Here is a 27254-nt window from a genome sequence, read left to right as displayed (position 1 = left end):
TCAATGAAGTAGCAACTTTTTTGAACATCAGTCATGGTTCTGCCCATCAAATCATCTGCAGTGAGCTCAGCTTCTATACAGTCTGTGCATGATCGATACCAAGTTAGCTTACTGCAGAACACAAGTTCAAATGTTTCGGCATCTGCCAGTGCTTACTCGATCACTTCAACAAGGAAGATGATACATATTTTTGAGCAGAATAGTTACTGGTGATGAAATATAGGTTCATCACTAAGAACTAGAATTGAAATGATAGTGTGGAGTGGAAACACCTGGGATCTCTGACGAAGAAAAAATTGAAGACAGCCATTGGCGGGAAAGGTTATTTTGACTTTTTTGTGACACAAGCCTATCATGAAAAAGAGAACTACGATCACCAACACGAGTTAACAATGAAGTGTTGAAAAACAGGCTGAAGCCAGCAATTCTCAACAAACACCGATGTCTATTGTTGAAGAAAGTATTGTTGTTGCATCACAATGCCTGCCCACACTTGGCTCATCACACTGTTCAAACCTTTTTGAGATATTGGGACACTTTCCCTATTACCCAGATCTTACTCCTTCTGATCTTCATTTGTTGGGGTGCTCAAGGATGCTTTTCATGATATTCCATAGACTTAAATGTGTAGGAAGCAGTGCAAAAGTGGCTTTGTGACCAACCTTCTTCTTGGAAGAAATACGCAAGCTTGTAGATTGCTGGACCAAATGCATTGACAAGGAAAGTGACTAAAAAAATGATATACTTGTTGAACCCCAACCCTAACCTTTGTATAACTAAATTGTAAAACAAAACGTTTACATAATTTTTGACTTGTTCTTGTGTGAGGTTAATTCAAGTAGTCTAACCTATAATTCCCTTTGCTAAATCTTTAAGTTTACGAGGTCTGTAAATAAATTAATGAGATTGACTCAGAAAAACTTATTATTTACAATCCAATTATAAATGGACTCTATCACCTTCAAAATAGTTCCCTTGGGAAGCCACGCAATGCTTCATATGGTTATCTCACTCTTCATAGCAGTGTTGGAACTCAGAAACTGGAATATCCTTCAGATGGTGGTTAATTTTTTTTATTTTTTCTGCTATTCTAAAATGTGTTCTTTGAGGTGTTTTTTTTAAGTCGGGAACAGGATAAAGTCGCAGGGACTCAAGTCAGATGAATAAGGTGGTTGAGGAACTACAGGAACGTTTTTCTTTGCCAAAAACTCATTAATTGAGAGTGCAGTGTGACAAGGTGCATAGTTTTGATTTGGTCATTTTTGCTATTTTGAGACATAGTGAGTTTGAATTGTGCCACTCCTTGTTCTGGCGTTTTGTTTCTGGGTTGTACTCAAATATCCAAGATTCATCACCAGTAATAACATTTTTTTAGAAAATCAGGATCAGTTTCAATTTGCCCTAGAAGATCGTGGCACACTTCCATCCTGTTGTTTTTCTGTTCAACAGTGAGGTTTCTTGGGACCAATTTTGCACAAACCTTTTTCAATTTGTTTGTTAAAATTTGATGGACTGTGATATGGTTCAAATTCAATTGTTCTACAATCATTCTGACAGTTAATTGCTGGTTGTACCGTATCAAGTCTGATTCAGTCAACATTATCGTCACTATTTGATGTTAACAGTCTTCCAGACCGTGGATTGTCTGCAACTGATTCCTGGCCATCTGAAAATGCTTTAAACAACCTAACAATTTGGGCTCTTGACAGAGCGTCATCTCCATATGCCCTTTTCAATTTTGAATATGTTTCGGTAGCATTGTCACACAAAACGTGATTGCACAATGTTGCTCATAATTAGTATCACCCATTTTTGTAATGCACAACAAAAACTCGTTTTACAAAAAGTTTATTTACGTCTCATGTGACAAAAATAGACTAAAAATATTAATACCTAATATAAATCAGCTGTTCATATAACCATATGTTTACTACTAACTTTACAGTGTTGCCACTTTGGCTGCCAAACAATCTAGTCTCATTACTTTATTTACAGACCTCATATCTCAACCAGTTTAAATGTTATCATCAGTATTAAAATTAATTAAATGCTTAGTTCAGTAACAGTAATGTTTCAATTTTTTACTTTAAATTTCAGGCCGAGACTCTGCACAAGAGAGTTCACATGTTACTTGAATGGTTGTCCGATGCTGAAATGAAGTTAAGATTTGTCAATTCACTCCCAGATGATGAACAAGAAACTAGAAATCAGCTTGCAGAACATGCTAAGTCAGTAGTTGTAATATTAGTTATTAATTAAATCATAATTATTAAAAAAAAAATATTTGGACAATAACTCATGATGTTGTTTGCTTAGCAAAATTATAAAGGTAATAATGTAAATAAGGTACTATTGGTGTAGTAAAATGAGTACCTCAGCACCAGATGGAACATTTATTTGGCTTCAGGAATACATTTTTATTCATAATGCTGGAATCATTAATTAATTAATGTATGCTGGAATCCTTTAGATATATAATTAGCATTGCTACTGAATGAAATGGATATTGTTGCTTTTTAATTGGAATTGCTTATATGTCTACCTTAGAAAATTTTAAAGAAAGACTGATTATATTTTTTGCGATTAGTTAGAAGTATTACAGATCTGATTTAAATGCTTAGTAAAACTACCACCTTAAATTAATAAATAATTTTGTCCACGACTTACTATTAAGTAAGACTTCATTTTACTTCAATTATTGTAGAACTATTTGGTTACTTTTTAATCTTTAGTTATATTTCTGAAAATTGAACATTTTTTAATATCTATGGCTTCTTGTTAAAATATATATGTTAGAAAATTTTTAAAAGTAATTTATTTTTATATCCACTACATTTATTCTCTCTCCCTTAGTTAAAATATTAAATTGCTGGTCTTAAGTGAAATTCCAATTCATGAAATCCTTATGATGATTATGATATAGCACAACTATAATTCATGATTATAGTTGTGCTGTTTAATGGTATGTTAATGCTTCCTTGCTATCTGCTATATGGATTTAAATAGAGATTTATTACAAAAGCATGAAAGATTGGGGAAAGAAGATGTGAAAGATTAGAGACTTGCTAGAAGTTTTATATTTGGTTGCAGGCTACTTTGTTAGTTACTTGATATTTGCAGTAATTTAAACAGCATCTACGTTCATTGGTAATTGAATTTAATCTAACTATTTTCTCTTATTATCATTAGGATTATTCAATCTTTTTTCTTTCAAAGTTTTATAGTACTTTTGCCAATTTTCTTGAAAAATTTTACTTTTATATTTCATAACGTAATTTTTATTGGTATACCATATATTGCTAAACTCAATAAGTGATTCATTAGTTAGTTAAATTTTATTTTCCTTATAAAAAAACCTATATTTGAAAAATGGCCTTTCCTCAAAATTCTATTAGTTTTTTCACTAGGTAAAGAAGTTCAGCAAGTTGCTGCATGTATTTCTTAGGTGAACAGTATGGACTCAACTGTCAAGTTTGCCTTTTTTTTAAAATTATCCTTTCATAGTACTATGTTATTATCTTGTAATCATTAAAAATATTTTTTAAAGCCAATTAAAGTTATTCTATAGAAGGTCTTAATCTATATTGCTTGTATAATAATTCATGTTTGTGATTACGTGCATATTTTTTCTTTGATCTAGATTTATGCGAGAGATGGTTGAAAAAGAAGTTGAAAAAGATGCTACAATAACATTAGCCCAACAAATTCTTGCCAAAGCACATCCAGATGCGACTACAGTCATTAAGCATTGGATAACCATTATACAAGCACGTTGGGATGAAGTTTCTACTTGGGCAAAACAGGTTGGTTTTTATAAGTTAAAGTTGTTTTGGTCATATTATGTATCGTCATAGATAAAATTTCTATTTAATAGTCATGCTCTTGTAGCCAGTACGTCACTCATAACTTACAACTACCATTCTTTTCTTTGTCTTCCTCTTTTTCTATGGAAAGAAGACTGTTGGACTGTGATCATTCTCCATACATCCATACAATTTAAATGATTTCATCTGCATCATTTTTCATATATCTTATTCATTCTTTTTTCTTCATTTAGGAACCTTTAGGTATCTTGCTGCCAACAAGTTTTTCCCAGTTCCCCATGAAATCTAATTAAACATCTTCCATTTTCATCCTGAGACTCTTAATAATTGATGATGTTTTTACTTTGTATATTCTCTTTTTAGTCTTCTCTTAAACCTTTCTCATTAAAATTTTGGTCAACTTGCTTGAAAAAAGCGAATAAGTATGTATAGGTTATTTAGCTTGTTCTGCTTAAATATTTTAATTTTATTTGTAGTTGAATTATTTCTGTTTGCATTGATAAATGTCAACAACAAGCAAATAAAAGTGCCCAGTTGTGTTATTTTCAGCATTGTACTTTATTAATTATGGATTCAGCTGTTGGCATTTTATTCTTATTTGATATTGTTCAGTTTTTCAGAATGCTACTTCCTCAGCTCTTTAACAGAACCAACAATTTGTAAGAGGGTGGTTTTTAAACTAAAGGTTCTACAGTATTACTCTTTATAACTTTTTAGTGTTCCTTGACATTTTAAATCTCAATTTTATCCTTTATTTCACATGTTCTCAATTTTTAAAATAAAATTGTTTTACAGTTTTAAACATGAAATTATTTAAAATGACATTTAAAAAAAAATACTTTGCATAATCAGTATGTGTTATAAAAGTAATTAATCTTGAATTAGTAGGATGGTTACTTAGAGACATAAGTAACCATCTTTCAGTAAGTATATAAGGGTGGAGCAGAGGAAACGCATGTTTTTCACTGCTGAATAACTTTGATTGTTTTAATTATAGGTAAAAAAGTTTTACATTAAATAATAATGTTTTTATTGCATTTTTGAAATCAACATACCATAATTAGGTTTGGAAAATAATGTCAGTAAGATGATAGATATCCTTCTTGTCAAACGCAAAATTGGAACCTTCTTCAAAGCTCTGCACAACTTTCTCCATTTCATTCAACGCAGATTCAATTTCTTGATGAATGGAAATTTTCAGGGCTTTGATTGTGTGTGGCTTGTTCATGTACACTCTTGATTTCAGGTAGCTCCACAAAAAGAAGTCGTAGATTGATAGATCAGGAGTGCATGGAAGCCAAGAAACATTGCCAAATTGTGAAATGACATGTCCAGGAAACATTTGTCAAATCACTTCAATCTAATGCTCTTGCCATGTGAGCTGTGGCACCATCCTGTTGGAACCACATTTGTCTCATGTTTACCCAATGCCTTTTCAGTTTTGGATGCAGGAAGTTATTTAACATGTTGATGTAGTGCGCTGATATCATTGTAACTGTAATTCCTTCCTCTTCAAAAAAGTAAGGATGAACAATCCCTACCTTGGAAACACTGCACCACACTGTTACTTTTGAGCTGTAGAGAGGTTTTTGGTGTAGTTCATGCGGGTTCTTTAATGCCTTGTACCGACAGTTCTGTACATTAACGTAGCCATCTAGATGGAAATGGGCTTTGTCATTCATCATTATTAGGGTGTTTTCATCTTCCATAAGAATGGCATTATGCCACAAAATTCTTTGTGCTACATAAATCCCTTTCAGTTAGCTACTGGACAATCATTATTTTGTATGGGTGAAATTTGAGATCACGATGTAAGATGTAATGAAGCGAACGATGTGACATATCCAGCACTACAGCCGGTCACATAGCTGATCGTTTTAGACTAGCAAGAACTGCCCTTCTCACTCTGTCTACATTTTTTGGAGTTCAGACTGAACAGGGAAGGCCAGGTGGTTTTTTTTCACCACGTCTCAATCATCAGAGTTTCAACGTCTCAATCCATCAGAGTATGGTGTTTTGATCTGGAACTGTACCTCAACGTTCAACATTAAAATTTTGACAGAAAAGATATTGAACCATGTGTATAAACTCGGGTTTCATTTATGTCATTTAAAATTCACAATAAATAAGAAACATTGATTTTTCCTTGTACCATTCTTGATTGATCATGCTTATATGATTGAAATGTGTTCTTAATTAAACATTGAGTATGTTTAGTGTTAAGTTTTATGTCAGATTGATAATATCATTTAATTGAACACTTATGTTATTATTAAAAAAATAGTTACTTTTATATATATAATATATATACTTTTTTTAATTATAGTTAATATACAAAAAAACTGCTCACCAACAAATGAATTTGACCCGTTCAAGCACTTTCAGAATTAATCTCTATCCTCAGGAACTCACATTATTCTTCATATTTGTAACAATAATTAAAACTTCACATGTTAATTGTATGAAAGTTGTGATATTTGCGGAATTATAACAGTTAGTTGTCGTATATTTCAAAATTATGTCAACGTAAACATCATGTCAATTTGGTGGTCTCAACTTTTTTTTAAAATTCAAATCATTAACATATTTATCACTGAGTTAATAAAATTTAATATTATATGAAATATAAACCATCAAAACATAGTAATCAGGTAATTAAATTTACCTTATTAATTTCCTAGAAAAATTAATTTGCCACAAAAATTGATTCTTGGAAATTAATATGGTAATTATATTTTATATTATTTACATATATATATATATTTTTTTCTTTCTTGGACATAGAAAATAAGGGTAGGGGAACCATTGATTGATTTAGAACAGCTGTCAGTCTCTAGAAGAGATACTACAACAGTCTCTGCATCTTGATAATGACAAGTAACCTATTTGTGCAGAAATTCCAGAAATGAAAGAATAAAAAGTATCTTAAAGGAGAAGTAAGAAAATCTGTTAACAAAGTTAAGAAAATTAAAGTACCTAAAATTGATGTTATTACTGCTGAGACTCAAAGGTTCCAGAGCTAGGTGTGGCTATGCATTCAGTTGTGAAACCTGTTTTTTCAATTTTTCAGTTCAAAAACATATGAAAACATCCAAGTTTACTTCTTTGTATAATGCCTTAAAAATTTCAGTATCACCTTATTTCACCCAGGTCGCTGAAATCTGGGCAAACTCTTTCACTAGCTGTAACTAAATAACAAAGCTTTTTCAGACTTATGTTTGTAAGGATGTTTATTCCTTATTTCAAGCTCTAGAATCAACTACCAAATTATTCCCCTTTCCTCATAAATCACCCTCCTGTATGTATGTATGTTTATATACAGTATATTTATTTATTTTTGACTTTTTTAAAATATAATTTGAACATTTTTATTGTATTACAGAGAGTATAAAAATAAGTTACAGAAAATGTTTATTTATATTAATCTACTTAATTTATTATTATGGTATTAGTTACAATTTATAAAATTTTGTAGGTATTTTGAACACAATATTTGTTTTTATAAAGTAATGTGTTTGAAACTTTATGATTCTTAAAATATAATGCTTTATTTTATTCTAGCGAGAGCAAAGGCTTCAAGAACATCTTAGATCTTTACAGGATCTTGATACATTACTAGAAGAACTGCTAGCATGGTTAGCAGGATTGGAATCAACACTGACTACTTTAGAAGCTGAACCTTTACCGGATGACATTCTGACTTTAGAAGCATTAATTGCTGATCACCAAGAGTTTATGGAAAACACTGCTAGAAGGCAGCCTGAAGTCGACAGTGTATTGAAAGCAAGACAGCAGCCCGTCCAGCCAGCAAAATCAGAACCACAGAGACGTGGTAGTGGCAAGAAATTATCTGCTGCTTCGTAAGTAGATGGTTTATGAGGATTTTTCTAGCACAAGATTATTTTATTTTAGTAATAAAATTAATAGCATTAATTGTGAATGAATAAGGATTTGTGCTTTATTTATTACACATGAAGCAGAGTAGTTAGATTTTTTTTGTTGTAATTATTAAAATCAAAAGTCCACTGGCTCTATGTTTTGGAAGATTAATGGTGTCTAAATAAGTTGTGTAATGTGTACTATCAACTAGCCATAGAAACTGTACCACTTATGGGATATGAGTTTGATGAATATTTACAATTTCTTAATAAAATGCTTTCTTTAGCAGCAATAAAGCTGTCAAACAATGATTTCAAGCCTTTCTGCGCTTGGAATTGATCATAAACTAGATTTAAATTTTTTTTTTCTTTATAAAGGGATTACTAATAAATCTCATGAAAGTATTGAACTCTACTGTATTACTATTCTTTTTTTTAATATGGGTCGTTACAAATCTCATAATTAATAATTCTGCTTTAAATTATTATTTAAACCAGATTAAGTAAATAATGTTTTTTGGTGAAATTATTGTTTGTTTGGATAGAGTTAGCTGTGTTTTTGTATTTTCTAAGTCTTTCTTTAGGGAATACAAAGATATGAATGAATTATTAATGTTGCAATTAATGATTGATGATACTTAAGTTTTCAAACTTAACAAACGTGATTAACTTTTCAAACAAACGTGATTTTGTTTTTAGTTTTGATATATTCTTCAGTTGAGATCAATGTTAGTGTCATAATCTACATAATAGCCCTTATTCAATTACAGATATTCTAACTGTAATTTTGATAACACTGAACCAGTTTAAAAATTCTGTGGAATTGATTTTTCTTTTTTGAGATAGAGATAAAAAAGTGTTGTATGATCATATTTCAAAGGATTGTAATATTTTAATATTTGCTTTAGGTTCCTTTCCATTTATCTTTGTATTTATGACTTTTTAAAATATGATTTTAGTTTGTTATTTAACATATAATATAAATCACTGCCATAATTGTTATTTAATGAAACGTAATTGTCCTGTAGTGTTTGTATAGTCCTGTAAATATTTAAATAATATTAACAGTTATTAAAATAATACACCTTACCAGCACATTGAAATATCCTGTAGATCTTTCGGCTTACTTGAAAGCCATCATCAGGAGTTAAAATATTAAATCAAAGTCAAAAATAAAAATCATTAATTTAAAATTAAATCGTCAAAAATTAAACTTTACACAGTGGTGATATTGTAACTAGTGAAGTTCATCTGAGGTACGATTATTGCTAGTTGAAAAAAAAATGACTCTGGTCCTAACAGTATAAGACCATACAGTCATTACTGTTTATAGATTTTAAATTATGATTTTTAATTTTTGTCTTCACATTTTTTTTAGTTTTAAATGTGCTGGTAAGGTGTACTTTAGTAATTGTTAATATTATTTAATTAATTAATATAACAGTAGTACCATGTTCGAGAAATTAATTTTTAAATCTTGTTAATATTATAGGTATATAATGTAAATTTTTTTAATTCCATTCTGCTAGTACAAGTTTAAAATGATACCTGTTTATGTGGTTCTTTTTTCACTGCCTTTTTGCACTTAATTGCTATTTTGTATTATTTAATATCATGTTTTATTGATTTGTTATTTTATGTGGTTTTTTTTAGATTATTAACTGTTCACAAGTTAATATGTTTATCAGTAATATATCTTTTATTACTTTGTGATTAGTACAAATTTATTCCATGTAAATTTAACTTTAGACTTGCAATTATTGGTTGCATCACCTTTATCCTAAGGCATGTGTCACTTGAGTCAGCTGAACTGATTTAAATATTGCTGAGTATCAGTAGTAATAATAGTTTTTTTCTCCATTGATTTTTCTGTGCAACTAACTAAATAAAAGGAATTATATAGATGCTATTAATGTAAAAGTATTTGGGTTCAGTTCACTGCCAGAGACATTTTTGCGACTGTAAATACAGGATGATTTTTTAGTCCTGTTACATTAATTGTTAATGTCTGGTAATTTTTTTTTAAGAAAGGGAAATTTTGTTTTGTGACATGAAGTTGATAGCGCTACTCAACCGATATAGATACGGCAGTGTGAGTTGATTCTCCTTGAGCTGTGTAAACTTTTGTGCTGTTTCCAGTCGTGTTAACGAACAGAATGTCTTTTAGCATAGAACGAGTTTTCATTCTTGAACAATATTTTGCTATGAAATCATACGTCGTTTATTTATAATGCCTGTATTATAAATAAATTAAGTTATTTAATTTACATTTTTTGAATAAATTGATTCATATTTTACTTAAAAGTGGTTTAATAATAAATAAAAAAGTTTTAGAAATGGGTGAACACAATATTATGCCTACAGATTTAATTACGGTAAATTTATAGGATTAAAGAAGTGCTGCATTCTTTTAAAGCAATTTTGAATATACAATAGTTTTTTCTTTACGGTTTTACACATCATTTACATTTTATAGACTAATATGAATTTTATAGAAATTCTATTTATTTCTATGAGTATATTACATAATTTATTGTTCTGTTATATAATACATTTGTGTTCTGTTTTAATTTTAAATATTGGTTACTTATTGTGACTTCAAATATAAATTCTGCAACATGATCATTATATAAAACATTCCATCTGTAGTGATGCTATACATTTTTTTTTTTTAATTGTCCTTAGTACTTATTGTATTCTATTTTTTTTATTAAATACTGTTGTTTATTTAATCTAGAAATCAAAACTTCGCTGAGATAGAGAAACTTGCTACATTAACTTCACCCAGTAGCATTAGTTAGGAATATTAAACTGATTGAGTAGCTACATGCTGTGATGGATTAGTTAACATCTACACTGGATTTAAAATTACTTGCATTAACTTTTTCCACCTATAAATTTAACACTTTTTTAAATTTAAACATTTTCTGAGTATGGTTTTTAAAAATTGCCTAATAAAATGAATATAGAAAAACTTGAACAAAAATTTTATTTTTGGAGTTCCACAGAGTAGCAAGTAATATGTTAAGTTGTTAGATGAACATGAAAACTATTTTGACAAGTAATTGTCATTAAATTGCTACATAACTTTCTTGTATTTTAATTTTTTCCGTAAAACTATTTTTTTAGATTGTATTTCCTAATCTCCTACTACAATTGAATTACTGATTTAAAGTTTACTGATTTAAGTTTATTTGGTCAAGAAATTAAACATATTATGATGACATTTTGTTATCATAATCACTCACAATTAACTATGATGCTTTTTAGAATAAAATAAAGTTGTATATTATATTGTATAGCATTACTTTGCATTTTGTATTTATATTTACTTTCTGTAAAACAGTTTTTTAAGTTCATGTATTCAGTTCACATAAAAGTTCAATTAACATAAAATTTAATAATTTAAGGAACTCCATTTCAGTTTAAAAAATTCATTTTAGTTTCTCTTTATTCGCTTTGCTATATAATTTTAAAAATATGCTTGTTCTAAAGCCTGAATAGGTTGTGAAGAGCAATTTTAAATAATTTTATTACAAAAAAAAAAGATAATTTAAAAAATTGTATCTAACCATTTTAAATAACCTTTAAATATACTACTGACAGCTTTATATATATAACGACAAATATGTTTTTTCTCTTCTTTTTTCTTTAAATACGATTGAATGCTTTCTCTTGAGGTGGATTGTGTTACAAAAGTGATCATGTTGTAGTTCTTTTAATCAGAATTTATGTTAAGTTATACAACTTCCATATGAATAAATGACTGCAGTGTTTATGCATATAAATATCTATGCTTGTTCTGAATTTTTTTGTAACGTTTTTCATTAGTGTCAGAAAAACAATTCCTGTATTACAGTTTATTGTAAAATTATGGTTGCTAATTTAAATGTAGATAGTTTTTAGAAGTGATGAACTACTTGTGAACAGTTTCTGGGTTATAATTAACAATTTGTTTTACGTGTTTGTTTTGTAATGGTTTTTTTTTAATGTAGTGTAACATTTTTAATATGCACTGTAATATCCTCTGTAATTCCTGGCACTACTTAATGTTTCTTGTTCTTTCTTTTCTTTTCTTTCTTACAATACAGGAAGGATGAGCTGTCTGAGAGCACAACAGACCTTCATGATTCAGCACGCAAAGCCAGGTCTGTGCACTGCATGTTTATCCTTATCCATAACATTGGTTTATCTGCTTTTCCTTTTTTTTATTATTTTCCTTTGCATGTTTATGTATGTTTGATGTATTATTGATTATAATTCCTATTCTTGTGGACCTCAGGGTTTTAATTGTTTATATTTTCACTAAATAGTTAAACATATTTGTGTAAGTGGTACTTATATAAGTATGCTGAGAAGTAAATAGACATATGTAAATGAAGTTGTTTCATTCGAAATGAATTAGGATTTTTATAAAAAATTAATATTCCATAGTTATTGCTATCTTTTTTATCTTTCATAAAAGTAAAGTTCCATTGTTATTATTGCCCTGTACATACATTCTCAAATTAATTCTGACATTTTGTTTTAATCAGCTTAATTCACATATATCATCTCAAATTTTATTCATTAGAATAAAACATTTCTTAGTTGGTAAATAAATAAATATTTTAATTGTTTTAATTGAATGTGGTTGGATATATATATATATACACAATGATAGATAGATGTAGATATGTAGCACTTTTGAATAGGAAGTATTAAGATTATTTTCTATAAGTCAGCCTACACTGAACACTGACACAAGGATAAAAAATATTTATTTATGGTTGATATTGTAATTTTGCAGAATGTTTGTATTTCTCATTAAAAGTAAGATTTTATTTATTTATTATAATTTTTAATGTTGTATTTAGTACATTAATAACAGTTAGTTGTACTTTGTTTATGCAATGCTAATCTGTAGACCAGTAAACTAAAAAAAAAATATATATTGCATTATTTTTTGTAAGCTAAATATATCAATCAATCAATCAATTATTTACTTATTAAAAATTTATAGTTTTATTTTTTTTTAGTATTTGTATGCATTCAGAGATAAATCTATCTTCAGTTTTATCTTTAACAATATTTTGTCTTCCCTCATGCGTTCCTGGAATTCTATTAAGAACTTGAAACTTTTGTTGTTTTAAATTGCAGTTTCATAATTGTTTTATATTCTTTGCATCATCCTTAATTTAGCTGAAATCATCTTCCTCCTCATTTTGATCTCATGTTCCTGTTCTTAATTTATGTTCATCTTCCCTAAAGGAGTTTTCCTCTTGAAAAATTATTGAAAGGTTCAGTTTCTTTCTAACCATGCTAAAATAAATTGTAATTGCACTTTTCTCTTTTCCATTTCCTCCCATCCTATTTATAACTTTTCTCCTTTCTTCTTATTAACATCTAGGTAGGTCGGAAGAAAATTCTTTTGATTCAGTCAGACAATTTGTTCAAATATGATATCAACATTTTTGTAATGAGGTCCACAAAACTCTTATAAAAGTGATTTTATTAATAATTTTCAGATTTCAGTTTTGTAATCTTAATTTTTTATTGCTTTGTTTTTTTTTATTGTCCAAACAGTTTATCTGTTGAATAAAGTTTATTCATTACCCTTTTTTTAAGGTTTTATTTTTTTATACATTAATTTTATGTTACTTGTTTGTGTGTGCATTCAATGTGTTTATGATTTTGTGTTTTTTCTGTCATTAATTTCAGTTTGAAAGCCTCGCGTGATAATCTTGGCCCACAAGATAGGCGAGGAAGGTTTGTTATGTTCTGTCTTTATAACGCTTAGATTTTGCTTCAGCCTTGTTATTTGCTTAAAATTCAATTAATTTTTTATAGATTATATTTAACTTGATGCTGTTTTTTAATTATAATTTATATTGCTTTATAGCAGTTTTATATTAATAACATATATTAGGTGATAAAATTTATCAGATATTTTTTGTATGTTAGTGATGTTATATCTTTCATAAGTTAGTAGAGAAATGTTTGATTTATGGCTGCAATTTTCTTTATCTTGTCTTCAACTTTAATTGAACAGCATTCATTGGTATTATATCATTAGAAGAACAAATAAACAGTTTGTACTAATTATTATTTCACTTTAAACTTAACATTAATTTTTTCTACATAATTTTTTAAAATTATTGTAAGCAAATTGAATAATTATATTAGTAATAATAATAAAGTAATAGATCTTTTATTTACATTATAATTTTAAAATATGTAGATTCATTGCTAGCACTAATGTAAAATAAAGAAGAAATGTTATATAAATCATTTAACAAGCTTAAAAATGATCTTTTAAAAGTAAATTATGAAACTGATAAGTTATGTACAACAGGCTTAGTGATCATTCTTATATTGTGTTATGTTATTCAATTATTTTACATTACTCTGACATTACATTTTAACATTTTTATCAAAATTTATTAAACTTATTATAAATCAAACTTTTAAGAACTAAATACCTATCCAGAAATTATTAGAAACCAAACTTTTCTGAACTAAATACATATCCAGAAACCTTTCTTAGGGAAAGTTATGCAAGGAAGTGAAAATGTATAAAATAAATAGTATGTATAGAATGGAAACTGCAATGTGGAAATGGAAAAAAGATTATATATATATATATATATATATATACACGTGGATGTTAAACTGAAAAAAATAATTGATGTTTACAACAAAAAAAAAAAGAAGAAAATGAGTATTAGCTCATATCTGAGTTATTTAAAAAAAATTATTGTACATAATGGATTAATTATCAGACGTAAACAAAATTTATAACAAAGTAGAGTGTTATACAAAATGTAATGTTTACAAAATAGTTTCATATTTATAGTGAATTATATTTTGGTCTAATTGACCTTTCTAAATGTGAAACTTTTGTCAGTTGGGTGATAAATATATAAACCACCTTATGTTTTATAGGTCCTGTTAATTATGTTATTTGATTGTAAAACAATTTGCACTGTGACATGGTTTATTTTAATTAATTATCATTAACACAATCATTATTCAACCAATGGATATGCTTTTTATTGGATCAGTGGTGGTGTTATGATTAACGCCTGTAGATCCAGGAGTGAATTTCTTTGCTTTTATCTCTTGATAAGTGTAAGGTATGCTGGAACCATTTAGTTTTTAATGTACTAATTATGAAAAAGAAAGATTATAGATTCCAGCCATTAAATACTTTTTCTTTCAATTGCTGATAGAAGTTTGAAACCCAACATGAGGATATTATAAAGAAACTTTTGAATGAGATTTTAGATTTTGAGTTGCATTAATATGATTTTAATTTTCAATAAATTTTAAATCATAATAATGATTGTGATTTATTTTTCTGTTACATATATAATTTTCAAATTTAATTTTTCCCTGTTTAGCATGAAATGATAATCTAATTTTTTTAAATATAAGAAAAAGTTGAGGCCTTTTTAAAGTTTGGTTTTTAGGTTTAGCAGTGATAAATGTTGATTTTGATGCTTGCTAACCAATAATCTTGTTATTTATCTTTATTAATGATTTATTTTATTTAAATCAAATCATAAACTTTTCGCTTTTATTTTTCAAATTTCGTAAACAAGAGCTGAAATTGAAAGTTTGTTTTACACTAAATTGAATTTAAATCATCCCTTTCCTATGAAATAATTTTTTATTTTGTGAATTCTTAAGATATTCAGAGTTACATGCCAGATAGCCTGTTTATATTAGTACTTACTTTTTGTGGTTTCAGTTTGTTATGTTGAGAAAACATAAAATTCATTTTTTTTTTGTTACTTGACATATTTTTCATATGAAATTCTTTTTTTTATTTTTAGTGTTTAGCTCTGTTATATCATTGCTTAAGAAGTATTTTATGATAATGTATTATTATTATTATTATACTAATTAATGATGTACTAAAATTTGTTTTTACAAATTGTTTATCATTAAAAAACCCTCCTGTCTAACATTAGTGCTCATTTATGGTTTCCATTGATTATTGCCTATATATGATGCTGAAAAAAATTGTGGAATTTCTGTTTTAAATCATAAAAACGTATGTTTCTTTAGCAGCCATATAATCTTAACATGCAACATTTAATTACCCATACATAATAAAATTCGTTAGTTTTACAGATTTAGCTTGTTAATCTAAATCTAATGCATTTATTAACGTGCATATTATTTAATTCTGATTCTTATTTTATGAATTAATTTTGTATTAAGTGCAGCTTATCATAGTAGATTAAATTACATGGCTATTTATTATCTTAATTATTATAGCGACCATTTGTAACTTCTTTCTTTTTCCTGTTTAGCCTCCATTAACTACCATTTAGATAATACTTCAGAGGATGAATGAGGATGATATGTTTGAGTGTGAATGAAGTGTAGTCTTGTACATTCTGAGTTCGACCATACCTGAGATGTGTGGTTAAGTGAAACCCAACCACCAAAGAACACCGGTATCCACGATCTAGTATTCAAGTCCGTGTAAAAATAGCTGGCTTTACCATTTGTAACTAGAGTGGGTTTTTAGTTTTTTAATTATAAAAATCTTACGTGTTCTTTTCCACTGTATTAGGTTCAGTCATTGAATCTTGGACTATCATCCATATGTTACCTTTACCACAGATATATATAGTTCAAATTATTTACTTTGATCACAATATTCACAAATTAACTCACAACAGAGTGTTTTTCTGCTATGCAATGTAATGTTGTATAAACAGTAAGTGTACTGTTCATTATTAACATTATTCTCTTCTGTTTGAGTGACTAAATATTTTAGATCAAACAGTATGCTTAATTTATTCTACGATTCATAATTATATATTTGTCTGGGACGATTTTCTCATATTATTGCTTATATAAGTTATTGCTTAATATTTGTAGTTTATCCTTATCTAATATTTTACAAGTTCCTCTATGTAAATTTTCTCTTTAACTGGGTGGTTCCCATCCTTTTTTGAATGACAACACACTTCACTGAATGCCCACAATATTGTGACACATAAAGACAAAGGTATGTGCCTGGAATTCTGACCTAGCTATGCTAGAGGTGTGATTGTTCTTTTAAAAATTCACTACCAAAATTAATGTGATGTCTGCGCTCGATGTGTTCCACAGAGTTTGTCAACATGTGACCTTATGGTTTACAGGCCAACACGCAAATAATCTTCAAGATGTACCAGTCTATCCCTCAGTTTAGTTTTCATTGTAGAAAATATTGATTTGCACAAGTATGCCGTTGAAAACAGCAGCAAAACTTTTATGGCCCCTTTTGCGATACTGACATCATGCAGAAATCAAAAAGAACTGTACTGAAGTATCTGGAAATTTTGTTTTCATGGTAGAGCATGGCATGTTTAACTGTCTATTTTTTTCATTGACAGTTAGGTGGCATTTTCTATGTTGATCTCAACAGATGTACCAAAAGGAGAAATTATCTATTCTAACTTTGAGACAGATAAGATAAGGAAGTGTTTTGCTACTGGGGTTTGTAACACATCTAGTTATTCTTCTATTAACTTCCAGGCATTCTTTCTTTTTTTGGTGTAAGCTGATTTTCAAAACTTTCCGTTAGTCTTGAAAAATCCCTCTGCTGAGGGATAAATCCCTTATCGTGGCAACAGTGAGTACTCTGTTTATTACCAAGTGGAAAGAGTAAACTAAGCATTGTTGGAGTGTTGACATCACCAAAAATTATCAACAGGAACAACAAAAATTAAACTCAGCATTTTTACCAGTATTGACTAGTACAGTTTGTCTCAAAATAAATTTTATTATAATAAAGCTTTCATGATAAGTATAAATTATGTTGTATAGAGACTTTCTGAGTGGCATAAATTTATTTTTAAATTCTAAAATTTCACAATGCACCCCACAAGACTGACTGACACCAATGTGTTGTGACACACCAGTTGGGAACCACTGCTTTAACTACTAGTGCCGTTATTAACACTGATCTGTGGTATCTGTTGAATTTATTTATTTTAGAGCATATTTTTATCCTATTTTTCTATTTATTTTCTGAATAATTTTTGTGCCATTTTTTTAAAAATGTCTAATATTAAATGTAAGTTTTTTATCTAATGTTGTTAACACTTATTAAAATCTGCAATCCATTTTTAAATAGACAGTGAGTTTTAAAATAGAAATATAAAAAACTCTTCTCTGCAAGAAGATCAACTTTTCATTTTCAACACCCTCACTATTTTGCAGTCAGAAACGTACTGATTTTCAGAATACAACGCACTACATATGTTCGATTAACCAGTAGACTCTACACACGAGCATCAAGTTTTAACTCACACACCACTGTGACTCACTGCATATGCACATATGGAAAATATACTACTGCTACAGTCAACATTACCTCAGATTTTTTTTCGACCCTAAATTTAGCATAACTCAACCAATCTTCATGGAATTTTCATGTACAACGTCAGATACACTACTACAGCATATCTAGTTTTCAATGAAATTGATCATGTAGTTATGGAGATTTTTGAGCCACAGAATTTTATATATGTAGGCATATATATATATATAACTGTTTTACAGTTAGTTAACAATAGTTAGTCTACTGTTAGTTTAAAAATAGACTAACCCAGCGGGTTAGTTTATTGTTTAACTCATTATTGCAAAATCAGCTGATTTTTGAAGTCGAGAGTTCTAAGGTTCAAGTCCTTGTAAAGGCAGTTGCTTTTATATGGATTTGAATGTTAGACTGCAGATACTGGTGTTTTTTCAGGTTTCAGTTAACCACTCCTGGTTAATGACTGGTGACCTGAGTTTGTTCCAGATTATATGTTTACCGGTACATTCACACTTACACTGCAGCTACATTAGACCTGGCAAGCTAGTAGCAGTGACTGCATTTGCCTTTATACACATGCGCGCACACACACACACACACACACACACACACACACACACACACACACACATACACATACACATACACATACACATACAAATATATATAATGAGAAAACTGCATTTTAAGTGAATGGCACTTTTGTACTCCTCATACCCCAAAACTTAAAGAAAATTAATTTTCATTCCCCACCCCTACCATGTGACTGAAAGCAGTACCATACTTTCTTTGGAAAATTGGTAAAAAGCATTATTTTTTTCATCAATATTTAAGACAGTTTGTTATTATTGCATGATTTAATACTTAAGTAGCTTACCTGTATGTTACTTTTTTATCAATTTTATTGATATTTTTTGATGATTTCTTAGCAGTGGCATCTATTCTATTTATATTTTCAACTAAAACACCCAAGTTGTCTTGGGTGTTAAAGGTAATATACTTGTTTTTCAATCAATATCAGTACTGATAAAACAAAATTTATGAATTGAATGTTAGTTGATTTTTTAAAATTTATTTACCTAAATTCTTAAAATTTAATGCATTTTTTAAATGTTTCAAACCATAATGCATTAAATTGCTAAAAAGTTTTTTGTCTGAATCGTACAGATTCATTTAAAAAAATTTACATACCAAGAAGTCGATACGATTTACCAATTTAGATTTAAATATGTTTATTGAACGTTTTTTTGTTTGATTTCATTTATTACTACCTTTTAAAAATGTACATTAAATAAGTTGAGACTAATTACAGTAAAACATAGAGCTTGTTATTGTGTAGGAAACAGTCTGCTAGAGGGATTTTTCCTGTTGCATTAAATTTTTTTTTAGCGATTAGATTCTATTGGGGGAAACAAATAACCTTTTAATTAAATAAAAATGATTGAAAGTTAGCCCCTATCCAGTGTCAGCATGCAATGTTTATTGTGTAAATGCTGTGTTTATAAGCAAATTTGATTCTTTAATTTGAAAATACTCTTTTCTTTTGATTATTTTGTTATAGTTATGCACCACATTACAGAATATTAATGTGTATTTTAATTAGAAAAAACAATATATTGTCTGTGTATTTTCCCTGTTAATGTTGTAGGTTAATTAGGTTAAGAACAATGCATGTTTTACAGTAATTTAGAGCGAATTAAATATGAATCAAACCACAATTCTTTTTACATATATTTAGTGTTATTTTTCTATATTACGTTATATAGGACAGGTTACACACCAGTACTTAACAGTTACTTTACTTAAAACAATAATTTATAAAATTTGCATATTGAACATTTTTTTGATTAATAATTGTTTTTAATTCTGATAAGCCACTGAGTATAAAACAAGACTACTTGCTGTACTGTACTTGTGCTTCAGTCTGTTATGTAACTAAAGAAATGAGTAAAATAGATTATTTTCATTATTGGACGAATTTTACTGTATTTTCAAGATGCTTTGAATTTCTTATTGTGGACAACTGTTGTTTCAGTGAAACAACCTTTTTTTGTTTTGTTTATGCTGCATAATATTTACAAAGAATGAATTTAATTTTACTTGCTATCTCAGTGAGAGAATGGATATAAAACTCAGGAAAAAGAACATTGTAATTAGAACTGCACGTGGTGTGAAAATAAATACAATCAAATAATATATTACTTGATTCATAATAAGGTATGAATAAAAAATAGTTTGAATTTTGCTTGATTTCATTTTTTAATGTTTTTAGTAATAGCAGTGCTGATTTTATATTTAAGTTTTAAACTGTATTTATTTATGATATACTGTTAGTATTATTAATGTAGCGTGTTGGTTTTGGTGTGTCAGTAAACTAGTAGTGGTATGCATGTTATTTGTGTTGGCAGTCGGGCTAGTCCTGTGCGGGAGATGAAGCCAGCTGATGGCTTACCACATTATGGACCGAGGTTCCCACCGAAAGGAAGGTTCGTTTTATATAAAAATCCCACCCTCTTTTTATTTTATTTAATGCACATTATATTTATAAAGTAGTATTATAATTATTGCTATAGCATAGCATAGTATGTAGTTAAATAAGTATATCTTTTTCAAATATTTGTAGTGTTTTACATTTATCATTTATTTATAAGTTATTTGTGATTGTTAGATTTTTATTTTACTCTCACATTTTTATTGAACAATAGAATAAATTACTATTTATGAAATAATTTTACTATTAATTAACCTAATCAATTAAATCATTTTTATAGATTTTAACAAGATGAAAGCCATTAAATTAATATTTTTATTTCTCATTTGTTAAAAGCTATCCTAGGATTTTATCATCTCTTTTTTACTCTTTAGTTTATAATTATGTTTTAAGTTGTAAATTTTTAATAAAAATGCTGATATTGGTCATGAGTAATGACTGAATTGATCATTTCATTTGCTGAGATAGATATACATCAAACTAATTATAGACATATTATTTTTTCAAGGTTTATATTTTGTGGAATATTACTTCTTTTTCCTACATCTGTACTTACAAATCACTCACTTCATTATTATCAGTATTAATTTAAACAAGCAGTTTGATTTTATAAATTAAATTTTATTGTTGAAAATTTCTTTTGTGTCTCAATTATCAAAGTTTGAACTGTTATTATGTATATTTAGTGATAACATACATGAGTACATGTTTTCTTATTACTATATAATAATAATAATTATATTATTTAACAATATTTTATTGTTAACATATTTTGGTTGGCCATTATTCTACTTGAAAGTTTACTTAATTAAAGTATTCTGTTGATTTTTGTTTTTCTTCATATTCAATACTTAAATTGATTTTTTTATTTCCATGAGTTCTCTTTTTATTGAAACTGTTTTTGTATTCAGGAGCCAGAATATTGGTATTACAAGAAGAGTGTAGTATTAAAAAAATTTAGCTCTTGGATTTGATTAACTAAAGTTTTTAAAGTAAGTCTCCTGTCATCCATAAGTTTGCTACTTTTTTTTTCATTGTCACAAACAATCTCAGTTATTTAAAATCATTTACTGTCTTGACGATATTATATCACATCCATTATCAGCCATCTTCCATCTGTTAACATTTTTTATACTTTTAATAATTTTTAAGTTAACTGTCTTTTCTCTTCACAATACTTTGAGCATTTCCTTCACATATAAATTGAACATTGTCTAGATAAGTATTAACATGGGTGGATTTGTTTGGAAAACGGTGCTTGCCTTGGAGACTGTTGTAAACATTTCATAAGCTTGTTTGGGGATAACAGCTAATTTTTTTATCATTACAAGTGATTACAATTTAAATTTTAATTATTAACTGAATTTAAAAATTGAATTAGAATTTTAAACTGATATATCTATCAATAGAAAATATACTTGATGTCTATATTAATGATACCTTTATTGTAGAATTTCTCACTAGGTCCTTAGGGATTCTAAGATTAATAGAAAGGTTAATACATCTACTATTGATGGTATCAGAGCTTGCTGGAATTTTAAAAAATAAGCAGATTGATTAAAGTTTAAAAACTTTTTCTGTTGCTTAATAAAAAAAATCTGATGTAGATATCACACGACTTCCTTGTATGCTTATTAAATTACATATACACATTTTTTGCTGCAGTTCATTTAAACTTATTTCATTTGAAAGTGAGATACGATCCTCCAATTCTTTAGTAAAGTGGACAGTTACACAATTGCTGAAACCTTAATTTTTATTAACATAAAATATTTATACAATTATTAATTTAACAATCTTATATGAAATATTAGGATAGAGTAAAAGTCCCTGTATTCCTCATATTACTAAATCAGTACTATTCGTATCTTTGTGATTTGTTGATTAACAAAATTTTCAGATTTTTGGTGTCGTTTAAATAAAAGTCTCATTTAGTGAACTCCTGTGTACTGGTTACAAATGTTAATTTTGACCTTGCAGTGTAAAATATTTAGTTTTTAATATTGGATTTTTTCGTGACTAATCAAAAATGAAAGAGAAACAATCATATAGGAAAGATAAAGTAACATGAAGAAATATATAAAAAAAACGACAAGAAGATGAATATGAAGAGGAATAAAATGTTTAAGAACAATAAAAAAAATTAAGAGAAGATGATAAATATAAAGAGGAAGAAATGTTAAAACCAAAGAAAGAATAAAAAGATTAAGAGAAGATGATAAATATAGAGGAAAAAAATGTTAAAACCAAAGAAAGAATAAAAAGATTAAGAGAAGATGATAAATATAGAGGAAAAAAATGTTAAAACCAAAGAAAGTATAAAAACATTAAGAGAATAAATATAAAGAAGAAGAAAATGTTAAAACCAAAGAAGAAATAAAAAGGACGAAAATGTTGCAAACCAAAAAAAATAAACAGGAAGAAAATGTTACAAACAGAGAAAGAGTAAAAGTATTAAGAGATGTTAAATGTAAAGAGGGAGAAAATGTTAAGAACAAGGAAAAAAATAAAAAGATAAAGAGAGGATGATGAATATAAAGAGAGAAAATTTGAAAACTAGAGAACATGTACTCAAATTAAGATCAGAAAAATATCAAACCAAAGAGCGATTAAGTGATTAGCAACAAAAAACAAATAAACGAAATAATGGTCAACTCCAACTTAGGGAGAATATTGACTGACAATATCAGAGGAGTGATGAACTAAAAGATGAGAATTTTTTGCAATATATTAATGATCAGGGATGTAAGCCTCAGTGTATGTGTTTATACATGTGGATATGTTTTTCTTGTGAGGGTCTATTTTTCAGCCACTCTGAGTTAACCTTAATGTAGATAAAATTAAACTGAAATTCCAGAATAATTAAATAGAAATTAAATTAGAAAATCCAAAAATAATACAATTCTAAATTATAATTTTCAGTTAATATTAAATAATCAGTTGTTTCACCAAATCTATTACATATACACATATGTAATAATGCACATTAAATTACATATACACATTTTTAAAAGTGCATAACATTTTATTTCACTGATGATTTCTGATTTTTTTTTTCATATTTTTTTATTGTTATTATTGAAAATTTATTGTAAACATTTTTTTACAATCATTTGTTAATAATTATTAATAAATTAAAATTAAAAAAAGTAGATTTCTCATTCGAACTGATGTGCCTTCCCTTGTAAGATCCAAATATTTCAGTAATTAAAATTTTATTTGGCTGTAACTCTGGAACCAATGAAAATAAGTGTGAATTATGATATATTATTGAAAAGCTCTCAATGAGGGCTTATTACTTCAGTTAAGAAAGAGTCCAAAATCCAAATTGTTTTGGGCTTTTTTTTGGACACTTTTAATTCAGTCAGTTGCAATCAAAAGGGAAGGTACACAACTAAATGTTGTAACATCTATTTATGCACCTTAAATCCAAAATTTCAACATCCTACGGCTAATTGTTTTTGAGTTATGTGCATACATACAGACATCACACTGAAACTAGTCAAAATGGATATTTCCTTTGAAATCTGAAAACCGACATTTTTTGCGATCACAATATTTTCTTTACTTCATACAAGGAAGTACTTCATACTTCCTTGTATGGTACATGCTCAATACAATTTAAAGGTATGACACATTCTCTACTTTTCCAGCATACTGTCTGTCTGGTTCGCATTTCCAGCAAATAAATTCATGAACAAAGTTACTCAGTTTTTTACAAGTAATTAGTGACTTCAGCTTATTAAATCTTCTTATATGTTTTTATAAACTTTTTTCAATCATACTTCTTGAAGAAATGTAGGATCCACACATGTGCTCTGTATTCACAATTACAAAATTTCTCTAAAGTGTCTGTGATCTTTTCAAATTGTTTTCTTTGTTCACTTCAGTTTCTTAATATCGGTGTAGGTGCTTTGCTTCATTGGTATAATCAGTATAGCTTTGTAGATATTTTACATAAATATAATTTGCAAAATAATTAATAATCCTTAATTTTCTTCATGTCAGTCAAGTTTGTTTTTATCTAACTTTGTAAATTTTAGTGAATATATATCAGTCATGGCATTTTTCATACACTATAAAATTCCATTTCCATTTTTTTTTTTTTTGTCTTCAGTCATTTGACTGGTTTGATGCAGCTCTCCAAGATTCCCTATCTAGTGCTAGTCGTTTCATTTCAGTATACCCTCTACATCCTACATCCCCAACAATTTGTTTTACATACTCCAAACGTGGCCTGCCTACACAATTTTTCCCTTCTACCTGTCCTTCCAATATTAAAGCGACTATTCCAGGATGCCTTAGTATGTGGCCTATAAGTCTGTCTCTTCTTTTAACTATATTTTTCCAAATGCTTCTTTCTTCATCTATTTGCCGCAATACCTCTTCATTTGTCACTTTATCCACCCATCTTATTTTTAACATTCTCCTACAGCACCACATTTCAAAAGCTTCTAATCTTTTCTTCTCAGATACTCCGATTGTCCAAGTTTCACTTCCATATAAAGCGACACTCCAAACATACACTTTCAAAAATCTTTTCCTGACATTTAAATTAATTTTTGATGTAAACAAATTATATTTCTTACTGAAGGCTCGTTTAGCTTGTGCTATTTGGCATTTTATATCGCTCCTGCTTCGTCCATATTTAGTAATTTTACTTCCCAAATAACAAAATTCTTCTACCTCCATAATCTTTTCTCCTCCTATTTTCACATTCAGCAGTCCATCTTTGTTATTTCTACTACATTTCATTACTTTTGTTTTGTTCTTGTTTATTTTCATGCGATAGTTCTTGCGTAGGACTTCATCTATGCCGTTCATTGTTTCTTCTAAATCCTTTTTACTCTCGGCTAGAATTACTATATCATCAGCAAATCGTAGCATCTTTATCTTTTCACCTTGTACTGTTACTCCGAATCTAAATTGTTCTTTAACATCATTAACTGCTAGTTAATTGTTATTGTTGCTGTTTGGTTCCTGTACATGTTAGCAATTGTTCTTCTATCTCTGTATTTGAACCCTAATTTTTTTAAAATGCTGAACATTTTATTCCAGTCTACGTTATCAAAAGCCTTTTCTAGGTCTATAAACGCCAAGTATGTTGGTTTGTTTTTCTTTAATCTTCCTTCTACTATTAATCTGAGGCCTAAAATTGCTTCCCTTGTCCCTATACTTTTCCTGAAACCAAATTGGTCTTCTAACACTTCTTCCACTCTCCTCTCAATTCTTCTGTATAAAATTCTAGTTAAGATTTTTGATGCATGACTAGTTAAACTAATTGTTCTGTATTCTTCACATTTATCTGCCCCTGCTTTCTTTGGTATCATAACTATAACACTTTTTTTGAAGTCTGATGGAAATTCCCCATTTTCATAAATATTACACACCAGTTTGTATAATCGATCAATCGCTTCCTCACCTGCACTGCGCAGTAATTCTACAGGTATTCCGTCTATTCCAGGAGCCTTTCTGCCATTTAAATCTTTTAATGCTCTCTTAAATTCAGATCTCAGTATTGTTTCTCCCATTTCATCCTCCTCAACTTCCTCTTCTTCCTCTATAACACCATTTTCTAATTCATTTCCTCCGTATAACTCTTCAATATATTCCACCCATCTATCGACTTTACCTTTCGTATTATATATTGGTGTACCATCTTTGTTTAACACATTATTAGATTTTAATTTATGTACCCCAAAATTTTCCTTAACTTTCCTGTATGCTCCGTCTATTTTACCAATGTTCATTTCTCTTTCCACTTCTGAACACTTTTCTTTAATCCACTCTTCTTTCACCAGTTTGCACTTCCTGTTTATAGCATTTCTTAATTTCCGATAGTTCCTTTTACTTTCTTCATCACTAGCATTCTTATATTTTCTACGTTCATCCATCAGCTGCAATATATCGTCTGAAACCCAAGGTTTTCTACCGGTTCTCTTTATTCCGCCTAAGTTTGCTTCTGCTGATTTAAGAATTTCCTTTTTAACATTCTCCCATTCTTCTTCTACATTTTCTACCTTATCTTTTTTACTCAGACCTCTTGCGATGTCCTCCTCAAAAATCTTCTTTACCTCCTCTTCCTCAAGCTTCTCTAAATTCCACCGATTCATCTGACACCTTTTCTTCAGGTTTTTAAACCCCAATCTACATTTCATTATCACCAAATTATGGTCGCTATCAATGTCTGCTCCAGGGTAAGTTTTGCAGTCAACGAGTTGATTTCTAAATCTTTGCTTAACCATGATATAATCTATCTGATACCTTCCAGTATCGCCTGGCTTTTTCCAAGTGTATATTCTTCTATTATGATTTTTAAATTGGGTGTTGGCAATTACTAAATTATACTTCGTGCAAAATTCTATAAGTCGGTCCCCTCTTTCATTCCTTTTGCCCAGCCCGTATTCACCCACTATATTTCCTTCCTTGCCTTTTCCAATGCTTGCATTCCAATCTCCAACTATTATTAAATTTTCATCTCCTTTTACGTGTTTAATTGCTTCATCAATCTCTTCGTATACACACTCTACCTCATCATCATCATGGGCGCTTGTAGGCATATAGACGTTAACACACACACATGCGCGCGCGCACAGGGTAATTTATGAGAAAAGTGAAGTAATTTGGGACCTGATTCTAGAGCTTGAAATAAGGAAAAAATTTCATATAAATATATGTCCAAAAACACTTTGGTATAAAGTTAAAGTTTTTTTTAGCAAAAGTTTTGCCCAGATTTCAGTTCCCCCTAGTGAAATGAG

General features: G+C 28.7%; 1 protein-coding gene and 1 non-coding gene across 32 annotated transcripts in view; both read left to right on the top strand.

Moving 5' to 3' along the window:
• Positions 1-27254, top strand: part of shot (dystonin-like protein short stop) — a 644960-nt gene that overhangs the window by 551209 nt on the left and 66497 nt on the right. For 21 of the 31 annotated variants that reach the window (XM_075363589.1, XM_075363494.1, XM_075363728.1 and 18 more), the window contains 6 exons: positions 2098-2228; positions 3641-3803; positions 7386-7684; positions 11794-11850; positions 13403-13450; positions 20414-20491. In XM_075363589.1, coding sequence (XP_075219704.1) covers positions 2098-2228; positions 3641-3803; positions 7386-7684; positions 11794-11850; positions 13403-13450; positions 20414-20491 — 776 coding nt within the window. The remainder of the gene's footprint in view (positions 1-2097; positions 2229-3640; positions 3804-7385; positions 7685-11793; positions 11851-13402; positions 13451-20413; positions 20492-27254) is intronic. The other 10 variants (XM_075363700.1, XM_075363543.1, XM_075363502.1 and 7 more) reach the window with 5 other exon arrangements.
• LOC142318586 (U4 spliceosomal RNA) lies at positions 8914-9052 on the top strand. Its single transcript, XR_012754967.1, has one exon. It is a non-coding gene; the product is annotated as a U4 spliceosomal RNA (small nuclear RNA).

Source organism: Lycorma delicatula, chromosome 1 (assembly GCF_047948215.1).
Source record: "Lycorma delicatula isolate Av1 chromosome 1, ASM4794821v1, whole genome shotgun sequence".
Lineage (NCBI taxonomy): Eukaryota > Metazoa > Arthropoda > Insecta > Hemiptera > Fulgoridae > Lycorma > Lycorma delicatula.
The sequence above is the reverse complement of the archived record's forward strand: the minus strand, read 5'-3'. Positions and strand labels throughout refer to the sequence as shown.